Source organism: Bufo gargarizans, chromosome 2, assembly GCF_014858855.1.
Source record: "Bufo gargarizans isolate SCDJY-AF-19 chromosome 2, ASM1485885v1, whole genome shotgun sequence".
NCBI lineage: Eukaryota > Metazoa > Chordata > Amphibia > Anura > Bufonidae > Bufo > Bufo gargarizans.
This window is the reverse complement of record NC_058081.1, coordinates 111,877,260-111,891,640: the sequence shown is the minus strand read 5'-3', so window position 1 is coordinate 111,891,640 and position 14,381 is coordinate 111,877,260. Positions and strand designations below refer to the sequence as shown.

Sequence of the window (14,381 nt, the reverse complement as noted above, 5' to 3'; positions counted from 1 at the left end):
CCTCATTTTTCTCAGTTCCATTAATAGAAATGGCTATTTGTCTGTAAAAAAAACGCCTTCAGTTTTTTAGCCCCATTCATTTCTTTGGGCCAGAGCTGGTGACAAAAGGACAGTATAGAACACGCTGTGGATTTTTCCCCAAATGTAAAGATGTTCGGTGAAAAGCAATGCTCGTGTGCATTTACTCATCGACATGAATGGAGCAGGATTCAGTCCAGATGCTGTCAGTTTGTAAAACAGATCACATCCTGACGGGAAGCTCGCCTGTGTGAAAGACGCCCAAGGGTGCTACACAATAGTTTTTTGGTGTTGGCTTTTTAGTTTTTTTTTTTTACCTTTTGTACCTGAGAAACTTTGCATGCAAGCATGATCCATTGTGCCTGTTGATAGTTGTGTTTTATTCAAGAAGGGCCAAAAGAACAATGAGGGTCATTTATTAAGACCTCCATTTTTCGACAGTCTTTTTAGTTTCTTTTACACCGACATTGCTTCCAGAAGATGCGCCTGATTTATGGCACATCTTTGGTAGCCTGTGCTCTTGATGGAAAAATCCTGCAACTTTACGCCCTTTTCTGGCATAAAAACTGTACATTTTCCAGCCCCTGCTCAGCAACTCACATGGGCATTTAAAAAGTCACAAAGGGGTTTTGCGTCAATATTACACCTAAAAGAGGCAGAAAACTGTTAGCAAATTACCCTCAATTGGTGTCTTACGCGACAAAAACCCCCCAGAAAATGAGGATAAGGCTACATGCACACGACCGTTGTGTTTTGCTGTCCACAAATTGCGGATCCGCAAAAACGCGAATGGTGTGTGTTCTGCAATTTGCGGACAACCATAATATAACTGCCTATTCTTCTCAAAATGGACAAGAATAGGACAGGTTATATATTTATTTTTGGGGGGCGGACCACGGAACAGAGCAACGGATGCGCACAGCAAACAGAGTGCTGTCCGCATGTTTTGCGGCCCCATTGAAGTGGATGGGTCCGCATCTGAGCCACAAAAACTGCGGCTCGGATGTGGACCAAAACAACGGTCGTGTGCATGAGGATCAGACTCGCACACGGAGGGTGATTCCCGCAATGAACTCGCTCGTGTGAAACAGCCCTAAGGCTCCATTCAGACAGCCGTAGAATGGGTCCTCATCCGTTCCGCAATAATCCGGCACGGGTGCAGACCCATTTATTCTCTATGGGGCCGGAAGAGATGCAGAGAGCACACTATGTGCTCTCCGCATCTGCATTTCCAGACCGCGGCCCCGATCTTCCGGTCCGCAGCTCCGCAATAAAATAGAGCATGTCCTATTCTTGTCCGCAATTATGGACAAGAATAGGCATTTCTATGGGGTTGCCGGCTGGGTGTATTGTGGATCCGCAATGCACTACGGACGTCTGAATGGAGCCTTGGGGTCCGTTCACATGTCCGTAGTGTATTGCGGATCTGCTAATTGTTCGGAAGTTCGAGGCCGTGCTCCGGAAATGCGGATGCGGAGAGCACATGTGCTCTCCGCATCTCTTCCGGCCCCATAGAGAATGAATAGGTCCGCACCTGTTCCGGATTACTGCGGAACGGATGCAGACCCATTCTACGGACGTGTGAATGGACCCTATGGCCTCATTCAAACATCAGTGTTCGGTCAGTGATTTCCATCAGTGATTGTGAGCAAAAACCAGGTGCGGCTCTAAACACAGAACAGGAGCAGATCTTTCCTTATACCTTATTTCTGCGGAGGCTCCAATCCTGGTTTGGCTCCAAATCACTGATAGAAATTGCTGACCTAAACACTGACGTGTGAATGAGGCATGACTGATGGATATAACTGATCAAAAAAACTGGTGTGTGAACTTGGCCTAATTCTGTTGGTCAGTACGATTACGGCGATACAATATACGTATAGATTTATGCGTTGTTTACTACGGTTGCGCAATAATAACTCATCTTGTAATGTCTCCGCATGCAAAGAGCCAGAACTCCTTTTCCTTTTTGTGCTGATGGAGCTGTATTAGGGCTTTTTTTTTTGTTTGTTTTCATTGATACCATCTTTTTGGTTACGTTGGTTATTGCGGTCTTCAATGCACGGGCATCGTCCATGTGGCTGGCACAGATGAATGCAGACCATCTTGAATGGGTCAATGATCCGTCTGCACCACAAAAAATAGAACAAGTTCTATTTTTTGCGGTGCGGAGGCACAGACAGAAAACTCACGGAAGCACTCTGTAGTGCTTCCATGCCTCCGTTCCACACCTTCCGGATTGCATTTCACGATGCAGAGCAAAAACGTCCAGTGCCCGTATATTGCAGAACCGCTGTTTGCGGGCCGCAATACCGGCACTGGACAACACCGGTTGTGTGCATGAGCCCTAATAGATATACAGCCATGGCAGTCTTGGGAGCCTTTGTTAGTAACTCTGCTTCCATGGACGATGGAGGCAGAGGGAGCCCTATCGCTCGTCTAACTGCCTAGATGCTACGGTTGCTATTGACTGCGGCATCTAGCGAGTTATTCGGCTGACTTTAGTGATCTGGAGCACGGCGCAGCCTTTTAGGTCTCTTCAGTTCCTGCTGCCCGCGCTACGGATAATGGTGCAGGGAATGTACATACTACACAGGCTCAGCTGCGCTCTGAGCATTTTAAGAGAGTAAACTTACCTGTACAGGTGTCAGTGACACATTGCAACCTCTGGGACCGCATTTACTATCGGTGCACCTAAATTGTGCCAAAAAGTGTTCATCCTCCAGCCTGAGCCCCTTTGATAAATCTGCTGCAGGTCTAGACAGCTGGTCCAAGTTCACGCCATCTCTAGTAAATCTGCCCCAGTGTGTGACCTCTACAGCGGTATAGCTGGCGCTCTCCATGTATAGTTAGGGAAAAATATTGGGAGCTACGGTATCTAGAGAATTGCTTACATAGTACTTTGTTACTGGACTCTCTGCCATCAGCTGATTTAGCAATCCACAGGGAGAATTCAGCTTCCCAATGGTTTCCTTGTCTATCTGTAGACAGACTGCAGACAAGAGTTAGCTTAAAATCCATTAATCTGGTGCAAAAGTTTGGAAACTGCAAAGAATAAATGATAAACTGTTAGGCTGGGTGCACACGAGACAGACCCTTGTCCTCAATGGAACCCAGGGAAAATCGGCTGTAAAATCTGGAGTAAATCCATGAAATCCACAGCCGAATAGAACAGAATCTGCTGCATGCTTTCAAAGCCGTGCATGTTGTTTTTTTTTTTTTTTTATTACCAAAAAGTTGAAACAAATACCCGCTGTATGAACATGGCCTTAGGCCTGGTTTATATTTCCGTTTTTCACTGTCCTGTGCTGATCGCATTTTCCATGGACAGCACACATACCAATATATTTCAATGTGTCTGTTCACACCAGTATTTCAGCTGGACAAAAACCATGTTTGCAGCATTTCGCCGAAAACCAGCATTTCGCCGGCTGGATCCCCACTGAATCCCATTATAGTCAAAGGGATCTGGCGGTTAATGACCGTATCTGGCTAGGCTAGATCCAGTGAACCTACCCTACAGCAGACATGTCAGAAGAGGTGACAGGTCCTGGGGTCCAGCGATGAATGGCAGTTAAAGGGGTAGTTCAGTTTTAGAGCTGAACCTTGACGTATCCCTTTCTTGTCCCAATAAGCCCCTCTGACATGAGCATCGGCACGCCGATGCTCTACCTTGCCCTGCACTGAATCGCGCAGGGTAAGGGCTTTTTCTGGAGATCTGGCTTCCGCCTAGCAGTGAGCCCGGTGTCATCACTGCCACTAATGGGTGGGCTTTAGCGATGCCCTAAGCTCTAAAAATTTAAACAGAAGTCCTTGCCCTGTGCTGTTTCGCGCATGAAATGCTCCGATGCTCATGTCGGGATATATACCCAGGTTCAGCTTTGAACCCGGACAACCCCTTTAAATGGAGGTGTGAACGTACCCTACAACAGACCGGAGCGGTTTCAGATAATACTATAACTCCTTATGGAGAGTGCCTAAGTGGCGTGAGGCAACGCTCCTGTGTCTCCTAGAGACATGTCACGAGAGGTGACCTCCTCTTTAAAGGGAACTGGTCAGTAGGATTACTATGTATAATACATTGTGTTGTAGTCGCAATACAGGTGATTCTTAATACACAGTGAGGTCCGTGTAGGACATGGACAAGGGCTGCGTTTCTCCACACAGATCCTTGCTGTGAATTGGGTCTATGGGTCCATGTGCTATCTGAGCGCAGTCTATTGTGCACACAGACAGAAAACATGCCTGTCTGAATCGGGCCTAAAAGAGTGGTGGGTCAAAATGGGGCAATTACCAAAACAATTGTGCTTTGTAGTGGATTGCAGAACCATGTAATGCAGTGTAAGGAGGGGAGTATCAGCCGTGCACACTTTATACTCTTTGATTTCTTGCCATGCTTGCCACTTCTGAAAACTGGTTGGGGCTTATTGGCAGGAGGTGTGAGTTCCCTAGGCCCAGCAGACTTGTACAAGGGGGCCACAGACTGTACAGGGCCCCTGTGGAGAAACAGAATATGAGCCCCTTGCTATTGAACAGGTAAATTATCAAGACAACTCTTTATCTAATGGATGAGAATCTGGCAGTAAAGGCTCATGCACACGGCCGTAGTTTCAGTCCGCATCCCATCCGTGTTTGTGGATCGGCTGCAGACCCATTCATCTCAATGGGGCCGCAACAGACGTGGACAACACACGGTGTGCTGTGTGCACCTGTAAGTCCGTTCTACTCCCCCTGAAAAAAAAAATGGAACATGTCCTATTCTTGTCCGCCTTGCAGACAAGGATAGGACACTTCTACAGAAAAAATAAAATAAAATGGTGGCTGGCACGGTCGTGTGCATGAGCCCTAATTTTGAGCCAAGGAAACTTTGGTGACTTGTTTATAGCGGTATGGCCCCCCATGGAAGCAACAATTTTATCTTTGCCACAGATTTGCTAGTTCTCCCCTATGGAGTGTCACATGATCCTCTTCAGAGCTGATTGGTGGCTGAGTGATATCATGGGGTGTACCGTGTGACTCTACAATACCAGGAGCAGCTCTCCTTTGAACCCGGTACTTGACAATTTGAGGGCATACCTCCCAACTATCTCGGATCCTGCGGGACAGTCCCGGATTTCAGTGGTTGTCCCGCAGTCCTGGTATGGGGGAGGTATGTCTAGCTTTCTGGCAGCTGTCCCTGCTTCCATAGGATGCAGGGTCAGCTGCCTGTACTGATAAAGCAGAGAGCCATCCACTCCCTGCTCCATCATTCCTCCCCCTGTCTGCGCTCCACACTGCAGGTCTGGGCAGGGTCCAGGGCCGGCCGGGAGCTCTGCTCTGTGTATCCTGCTGCTGCTGGGAAATGGGGTGAGTATGTGGAGTTTATTTACTGCCTGTGAAGGGGACACAGCTGGGCATATTGCTGTGGGGGGGCACATAACTGGGCATATTGCTGTGGGGGGGCACATAACTGGGCATATTGCTGTGGGGGGGGGGACATAACTGGGCATATTGCTGTGGGGGGGGCACACAACTGGGCATATTGCTGTGGGGGGGCACATAACTGGGCATATTGCTGGGGGGGCACATAACTGGGCATATTGCTGTGGGGGGGCACATAACTGGGCATATTGCTGTGGGGGGGGCACATAACTGGGCATATTGCTGTGGGGGGGGCACATAACTGGGCATATTGCTGTGGGGGGGGCACATAACTGGGCATATTGCTGTGGGGGGGGCACATAACTGGGCATATTGCTGTGGGGGGGGCACATAACTGGGCATATTGCTGTGGGGGGGGGCACATAACTGGGCATATTGCTGTGGGGGGGGCACATAACTGGGCATATTGCTGTGGGGGGGGCACATAACTGGGCATATTGCTGTGGGGGGGGCACATAACTGGGCATATTGCTGTGGGGGGGCACATAACTGGGCATATTGCTGTGAGGGGGCACAATGTTGGCATAACTACTGTGTGGTGGCATGAAGGGGGAATAATTACTATGCATTTAGGGGACTGGGTGGGATTAAGTGTTTAGTTATGTTTTGGACGGAGTTAGACGTGGCCTAGTGCATGAAAAAATTTGCTGTGACGCTCTAATTGAACCCTTTTAGTGCCAGAACAATGTTCACACTTTTAGCAAACTCAGAAATCTGAATTATAACCTACAATAATTATTCCTATATACCCATATATTTCCCGAAAGTAGACACCTGTCGCATGTGTGACAATTCATGGGTGCTTTAATGCAGTTCTGAATCAAACCATGTACTCGGGGGCAAATATTGTCTCTGGTAATAAAGGGGTGATAATATGAAGAAAAGTTTCTATAATTCCCCCCCACTCCACCGGATGAGCCTTTAACCGAACCCGGGTACAAAGGTTTTTTACAGTAGAAATTAGTTTCTGAAGTTATTACCCAAAGTCTCGCGAGGCTTCACAAAGTAATAACTTCGGCTCATCTGAGACGAGACATTCTAGTACATGATTTTATTTTGTAAGACCAAACATTTAAAGAGGTCGACAAAAATACTCTTAATTTTGCGTAGTTTAAATTGTGCTAGAGACTTTGGAGGACTTTGGAGTATATACGCCGGTCTTGATTCACCCTGTGCTGCTGGAGAATAGGCCAAGTTTATGTAGAGGCGCACGTCTTTCCTATATTTGGCGCATCTTCCAGCCATGTTGTGTGACACAATTAAATCTATGTTGGCCTCCGAGCTGCCGTAGATTTAATGCTTTCTATACGTCAGAAAACTGGTGTCAACGTGATAAATGTGGTAGGCCTGCTGCGCCGTCTACACCCCGCACATGGCACGCCCTGTTTTCTCGCCACTTCTGAAAAGTGGTGTGAAGGGGGAAATGTTGCACATTTTGCCATGCAAAACGTGGCGTAAAATAGTTTAAGTAAATGTCCCCTCCGTGAATCAGTCATACTATGTGCTGTGGTGTTTGCTGGATCTTCCCCTTCACAAAATGATCTGCCTCCTCCGTGCACACTACCTGCTATTGAGGCCTCAGACCACATCTCTTGGGGGCATCGTGAGTCAGAGCCATTTCCGTGTGTCGCTCAGCAGGCACAAGCGATCAGGAAGAATGGGGCGTGTAGGAAGAGCTAGGAAGGCAGATGTACCCTGAGCTCACATCCAGGCTTGCCATGAACTGAAATCTGGGGGATGTCAGACTTTCCTTCCCGTTTGCACCTTCTTTGACTTGAAATCACATTTTCCTTGGGAAATCTGAAACTGGAATTTCACATGTGCAAATGACTCAGAGTAGTAGATGCTCCACATTTTTTGGCGAGACACAACATGCCTCCCCAAACCACTAGGCTCTGCAGGACAGTGCTCCTTTACCGAGGGGAATGTTCTTCATCTAGAAATATAATCGAGAGACAACATTTTAAAGACTATTTTGATTTGAGTAAAGGGGATATGCCCCCATTGTCTGATAGGTGTGGGTCCCACTGCTGGGACCCGCACCTGCAAGGAGAACGGAGCAGAGAAAGGGGAGGAGGGCGCACTGCGCATGCGCAACCGCCCTCCATTCATTTCTCTGGAGCTGCCGAAAATAGCCGAGCTCGGCTATTTCCGTCGGCCCTATAGAAATGAATGGGAGCTGTGGCCCCTTCACTTCAATGGGAGAGGCGGGGAGCTGCGCCGGATGGTGGACGGACCCTGGGAAACCTGGGGTCCTCCAGCCACAACTCTCCCCGACTCTGTCCTCCTTGTAGGTGCGGGTCCCAGAGGTGGGACCCGCACCTATCAGACAATGGGGGCATATGGAACGCTAAAAAAGGAACGGAAACAGGGGTACCTTTACACTTGCATTGTTGGATTCTGGCAATCTGTATGCAAACTGATACCATTTGTAGACTGATCCGGATGCAGATCCGTCTCACAAATGCATTGCAATACCGGATCCGTCTCTCCGCTTGTCATTGGTATTTATCGTTTTAACATTTTTAAAGGTCTGCGCATACGTTTTTCCGGAACACTTGGCATTAATGCATTTCAATAGAAAATAATGCCGGCATTTCAGCAAGTGTTCTGTAATTTTGAACGGAGAAAATACAGCAGCATGCTGCGGTATTTTCTCCTTCCAAAAACCGTACAGTGACTGAACTGAAGACATCCTGATGCATATTGAACGGATTGCTCTCCATTCAGAATGCATTAGGATAAAACTGGTCAGTTTTTTTCCGGTATTGATCCCCTAGGTCAGAACTCAATACCGGAAAATTTTAACGCAAGTGTGAAAGTACCGTAAGGCCTCATGCACACGACAAATTTTGGTCCCCAATGCACAGGCAATGTCCATGCGGCGGCCGGGATGGATTGAGAACCATTGAACTTGAATGGGTCTGTATAAGGAGAAAAAGAGCGGAGTGGCACTGAAGTACAATTGAATAACACCCCTTAATCTCTGAGCGCACGGACCAGGTCAATGAGGAGGAGTTTGTAACAACAAATAATTTAACTCACCTTAGTCCACTTGATCGCGAAGCCCGGCATCTCCTTCTGTCTCCTTTGTTGAATAGGACCTGTGGTGAGCATTAAATACAGGTAAAGGACCTTTGATGACGTCACTCCGGTCATCACATGGTACGTCACATGATCTTTTACCATGGTGAATTACCATGGTAAAAGATCATGTGACGTACCATGTGATGACCGGAGTGACGTCATCAAAGATCCTGTGAATGACAGCCAAGACCCGATGCGGACAGCAGAGACACGGAGCAGTAACATGACTGATAATGCTCCGTTCCTCTCTGTGATCCTTTTACTACGAAATCACGGTGACAACTTTTATCTCACTGTAGTAAAGAGGTCACAGAGAGGCACGGAGCATTATCAATCATTTTACTGCTCCGGGTCTTGGCTGTCATTCACGGAACGGATGTCACGCACGGCATCCGCTCGTGTGAAACAGCCCTTAGTCTCCACATACACACCAGTTTTACTCCAGGTTTCCATAACAACCCAGCCATTTTTCTTCACTGCTGTAGATCAGCTTTAGGCTAGGGCTACACGACAATAAGTCGCACAACTACACTGCTACATGTGTCGCGCGACAATTTTTATAATGATAGTCTATGGTGTTGCACTGCGACGCGACAGTCGCAGAAAAATCCATCTTGGATGCATTTTTTTGCAACTGTTGTGTCGCAGTCACAGCAGGTCCCATGTCGCAGTGCGACACCATAGACTATCATTATAAAAATTGTTGAGACAAAATGTTGCGCGACACATGCCGTCATGTAGCCCTAGCATTAAAGGGGCAGGGCACTGTGGAGATCACTGTTAAGGCAGCGGGTAATGTGGAGTGCTGTGAAACTCAATGTTAAAGGGGCGGGATGCTGTGAAGGTCAAAGTTAAGGGGATGGGCTGCTGTGGAGGTCACTGTCAAGGGAGTGGAGTGCTGTGAAACTCACTGCTGTGGAGGTCCCATTTTAAAGTGTGTGTGGGGGGGGGGGGGGGACGTGGAGTTCCCTGTGAAAGGGGAGGGGTGCTATAGGGGGCACTGTTATGGGCGATTACTGTCTATCTTTTAACCTCACACACAAACATTAAATGAAATAGATTAAATATACCCGTGAGAAGCCGGATCCTCCTGCTAGCAGAAGATAAAACCCTCTCCCTTCAGTTGTGCCCCTGTGCTTGCTGTATTGCTGTTTGCATTAGCTTAGGCGAGGTGGCTGCCCTCATAATTATATACTGAAAATAGAATTTCAAAAAATCTACAATGAGAAAAGGTTAGAAAAAAGGAATATGTTGAATTGGTAAAGGAAACGTATGATGCATCTGCTTTCAGTGGGGCTGACCTTTTCGGTTTCCTAGCATCTGTTTGTCTATATATTATCAATGTGTCACATTTCTTCTGAGGCTTGTGTAGAAATATAGCTTTTTGCAGATAATCCTCACTCTTTGTGCAGTAGTGCAGTACCCCCTCTAATTAAAGGGCACATTTTACTGTGGGCTAAACCCGGGGTTTTTCTAGGTTAGTTAGGACGCAGCTACTTCATGTTTCTTTAAGCTTTCCAGTTCCATGGCTAGAGTCCACGCAGACCTCTTTCAGCAATGTCATGTAAATGAGGTGAGTCAGCCGGCGGTGGTGTGATGAGGCTTCAGAGAGCAGGAGATTCCAGGTTATGTCATACTTCACAGCTATACGTTATCTAGAGCACATGTAATGTAGTAGGGCAGCTTATCTTAAGGGTGTATTAGAATGGCCATTCTATCATCTGGCAGGCTAATGCTGCTTCCAAATGCCCAATGAACAAGCAAACACTCATTCATCGGGCAATTGGGATTTTTAAGCCTTTCCATATTTTCGTTCAAAATGAGAATAATGCAAAAAGAAAAAAAATAATTCCCCCATGGGTGTACATAGCCTTAAACATAATGCCTTTGTCTAGTGATGATGATGCAGTTTTTATGTGCCCCCCCTCCCCCCCCATAGTAAGGAACAGAACGGGCGACCTATTATAGAAATGACTATTCTGGTCTGCGAACTACGCAGACAAGAACTACGGATGCGGACAGCTCACGGCATCTTTTGCATCCCCGTTGAAATGAATGGGTCCGCACCCGTTCCACAAAATTGCAGAAACTGATGCAGACCCATTCATTCCGTCATGTGAATGAGCCCTAAGATTGCGTGTACTTGCTAAATCTGTTGTACACCTAGATTAGCATAATTAACCACAGACGCCTCTCACCCACTTTTCAATAGTGACCAGAGCAGCATAAAATGGAAAGTCTGATAAATGACCCCCTAAGACTTTTATTTATCAAGAGTTTAGGTACAAGGGAATTATAAATACCTTTGCAGTATTTGGGTGGATGCACACTTTTTTCAGAAATGTAGTGTTTTTTTGTAAACTTTTATTTTTCGTTTTTTGAAGCAAAAAACACTGCTGCCTGACATTACGCTCTGGCCAATAGGACATTGTTTGCTCCCTTTTTTCTGAGTTTGCAGCACGCTCTGTGACAACTTGTCAGACGTTTTCCCACAGACTTCTCTAGAAGGCCTTATGCACACGACCATGTGCACTTTGCGGTCCGCAAAAAATACGGATGACGTCTGTGGGCAAAGATAGGACATTTCTACAGAAGTAAAAAATGATGGCATGCGCTCCATGTTTTGTGGATCTACGATTTGCGGACCGCAAAACACGACCATGTGCATGAGCAGCAGACGCCAGTCTTGATAGGGCCTGCGCTGCCAGAGGAGGCATGTAATTTAGGGCTCATGAACACGACCATTGGATGTTTTGCGATCCGCAAAACACTGATACCATCCGCATGCATTCCGCATTATGTAGAATGGAAGGGCCAGCCCCTAACAGAACAGTAGTCTCCTTGTCCGTAATGCGGATAATAGGATTTGTTACATGCACACAACAGCAGGTATGCAATATACGGGCACCGGCCATGTGCGTTCCACATTACGGATCGCGGACCCATTCACTTGAATGGGTCTGCAATCACGGAGATGCTTAACGGAGGCACGGATCAGAACCCCACGGAAGCACTACTTTTTTGCTGTGCTGACCGTCGGATGTGCATTGCGGACCCCATTCGAGTGAAAGGGTCCGCGATCCGAATGCGGCTGCCCCACGGTCTGTGCCTGTGCGTTGTGGACCGCAAATTTGCGGTCCACACCACTGGCACAGAGCCCTAACGTTTGTGTGCATGTAGCCTAACTCCGTTCCAATGCCCCACCAAAAAAATAGAACATGTTCTGTTCTAGTCAGTTTTGCAAACTCTATAGAGGGCAGGAGATGGGCAAAATGTGGAACGCACATGGCCTGTATCCATGTTTTGCGGATCTGCAATTTGCAGGCCTCATAAATGGCTACAGACGTGTGTATGAGGCCTAAGAGCTTTGAGATGAGCTCTTCTGTGAATAGGGACAATAGGGGCCGACCTGGAAGTGAGAGGTTGCTCAAATATGTTCATGAAGAGACTACTGGGAGGATCTAGAAACTAGATTTTTAGGATGCGGTGTGATCATGTCATGGTTGTGGTGAAGTCCTGCACGACTATAGGAGCTGCAGAGGGCTCGAATTGAACTAATAAGGCATCACCCACAGTACTACACGGCCATTAACAGTGCAGACCGACCAAACAGAGGGGCTGTGCGGAACTCGACCACAGTACAGCCTTGTCACAACCATGTGGCGTGGTCGTACCTCTAAGGTGCCCATACACCTAAGAGCAAAGTATGGGGGGGAGGGAGAGGTGTCGACTATCCCCCAACAGATGATTTTAGTGGAAATAAGCATTGGGCATGTTGCATTACAGCAAGCCAAATCCTTTGTTCCCAAGGGAGATGAGGGTCTACTCAGCTCTTCCCACTGAGGAAACATGTATCTTGGGCCAGGCTGAGCATGCATGTGTATGAGGGAGTCGGGAGGAATAGCTGGCAGCTGAACTATTGAAGGCGTTGGGCTCCTTTTAAAGGGTTTCGGTCACCTGAAAAATGGATATTAAGCTGGCTGACAGTAGCGATGTGCTAATGTCAGCTGAACATTAGCGTCATCTCACTGCCTGCCGCCGTTATTGAGAAAAACTAACTTTTATAATATGCTAATTATCCTCTAGGAGCAGGGGCTCTGTTCTCCTACCTCTCGCCATGCCCTGCTATTGACAGGGGCAAGCAGCGTTGGTCTCCTACCTCCGGCCCTGTCTGCGGTGTAAATCTGAACGGCGCAGTGAGCAGCAGCCGCCGAGCATCCTTCCCTCACTGCGCCTGCGGCGAATACTGAACGGCGCGAGATTTACACTGCAGACACAGCCAGCGGGAGGAGAGCAGCGCTGCCTGGCCGTCAATCAAGAGAAGGGCGTATAAAGAGGGGGGCAAACGGAGCCTCTAGGACCCCCCTCCCCTGCTCCTAGAAACTAATTAGCATATAATAAAAGTTAGTTTTTCTTAATAAAGGCTTCAGGTAGTGAGATGGCACTAATATAGTTATGTTCAGCTGATATTAGCACACCCTTTATTGACTGACTATTTCAGTGGCCTCACCTATATTTCCATATTCAGTCTGGACAATAACTAGATGCATTTGTATGGTGCATTACATCAAGCAAAAAGGAATCCACAACCCGGGACTTCATATATATTCTGTTATTATTATTGAGACCTCCATGGGCTATATTTCTGAGGACAAATAGGAGGCCAGAGGTTGTTATCAGTAGGATGTCAAAGTCTGATTTACAATGTGTGTCTTTCATTTCCACAGGGCCATTGCTACACCTGTGGCCAGAGCCATGGGGATAAAGTGCAAAGTCCGACTAAAAGCTTCATTTAATCCGGTCTTGGAAAATTTCTACATCTCTGGCTCTAAACACCCATCTCAAGTAAGTGTTTTAGCAGTTGCATCATAGAGGAGAACAGCAAAGTGATCTGATACTGATGAGGGCGAGCAGTGTCCCCGCGTGCTGGGCTGCACCGCAGACAGAGGCAGATTTATTAAAACTGGTGTAAAGGAAAACTGGCTTAGTAGTTTTCCTTTACACCAGTTTTGATAAATCTCCCCCAAAACATAAAGACCAGGGATCAGCAAACTGCGGCACTCCAGCTGTTCTGAAACTATAACTCCCAGAATCCTCTTTTCACTTCTGTGGAAATTACAAGAACAGACAAGTTAGGTGTGCATGCTGGGAGTTGTAGTTTCACAGCAGCTGGAGTGCCGGAGGTTACTGATCACACAAAGTCCACCATCTCATCTAACAACCAGTGAGTAATGCTCAGACAGACCACAAGATATACAGGTTGGACTTCTGTAGTCAGCCTCTTCTGAACATGATTATGGCTAGGCTTGCCTAAAATAATCCTGCCACGTTCTGGTGTGCAACCACAAGACAAACCTTAGATCTTTTTAAGGAATCATAATTCACAGCTTGTGCTGAACATTACATATAAATTATACGTGTGGTATGTGTGTGTGTGTGTGTGTATATATATGTATATATATATTTTACATAAACCAGTCAAACCAGATTTACATTACACTGCCTTATCTGCGGTGGTGCTGGAAGATGCTGGAACTGGCAGCTAATGTGTATTGAGGACTCCAGAGCGTGAGCACATAATGGCGCGGACTCATTCTGCAGCTACTTAACAGTGACTTTATAAAAACTACTTTGTGAAAAAAAGTTATTGACCCAGTGGTTGGATTCTAGAGAACTGGAGCAGCGCAAGAAAATCTTGGAGACAAGAGTTGAAGGTTTCGATCATGGAGAATATTAATCTACAGCTAGGATGGTAGATGGCGATAGAGGAGGATGTAGGGGGTGCAGCACGGTGGAGAGACTTATGGGTGAGAGGGATAAATGTAACCTGTATTCTGTAGTGGATGGGTAAGGCC

The 14,381-nt window shown here is 47.0% G+C and overlaps 1 protein-coding gene across 2 annotated transcripts in view; it reads left to right on the top strand.

Moving 5' to 3' along the window:
• Positions 1 to 14,381, top strand: part of CERS3 (ceramide synthase 3) — a 162,778-nt gene that overhangs the window by 106,915 nt on the left and 41,482 nt on the right. For both annotated transcript variants that reach the window (XM_044279414.1, XM_044279415.1), the window contains one exon: positions 13,254 to 13,371. In XM_044279414.1, coding sequence (XP_044135349.1) covers positions 13,254 to 13,371 — 118 coding nt within the window. The remainder of the gene's footprint in view (positions 1 to 13,253; positions 13,372 to 14,381) is intronic.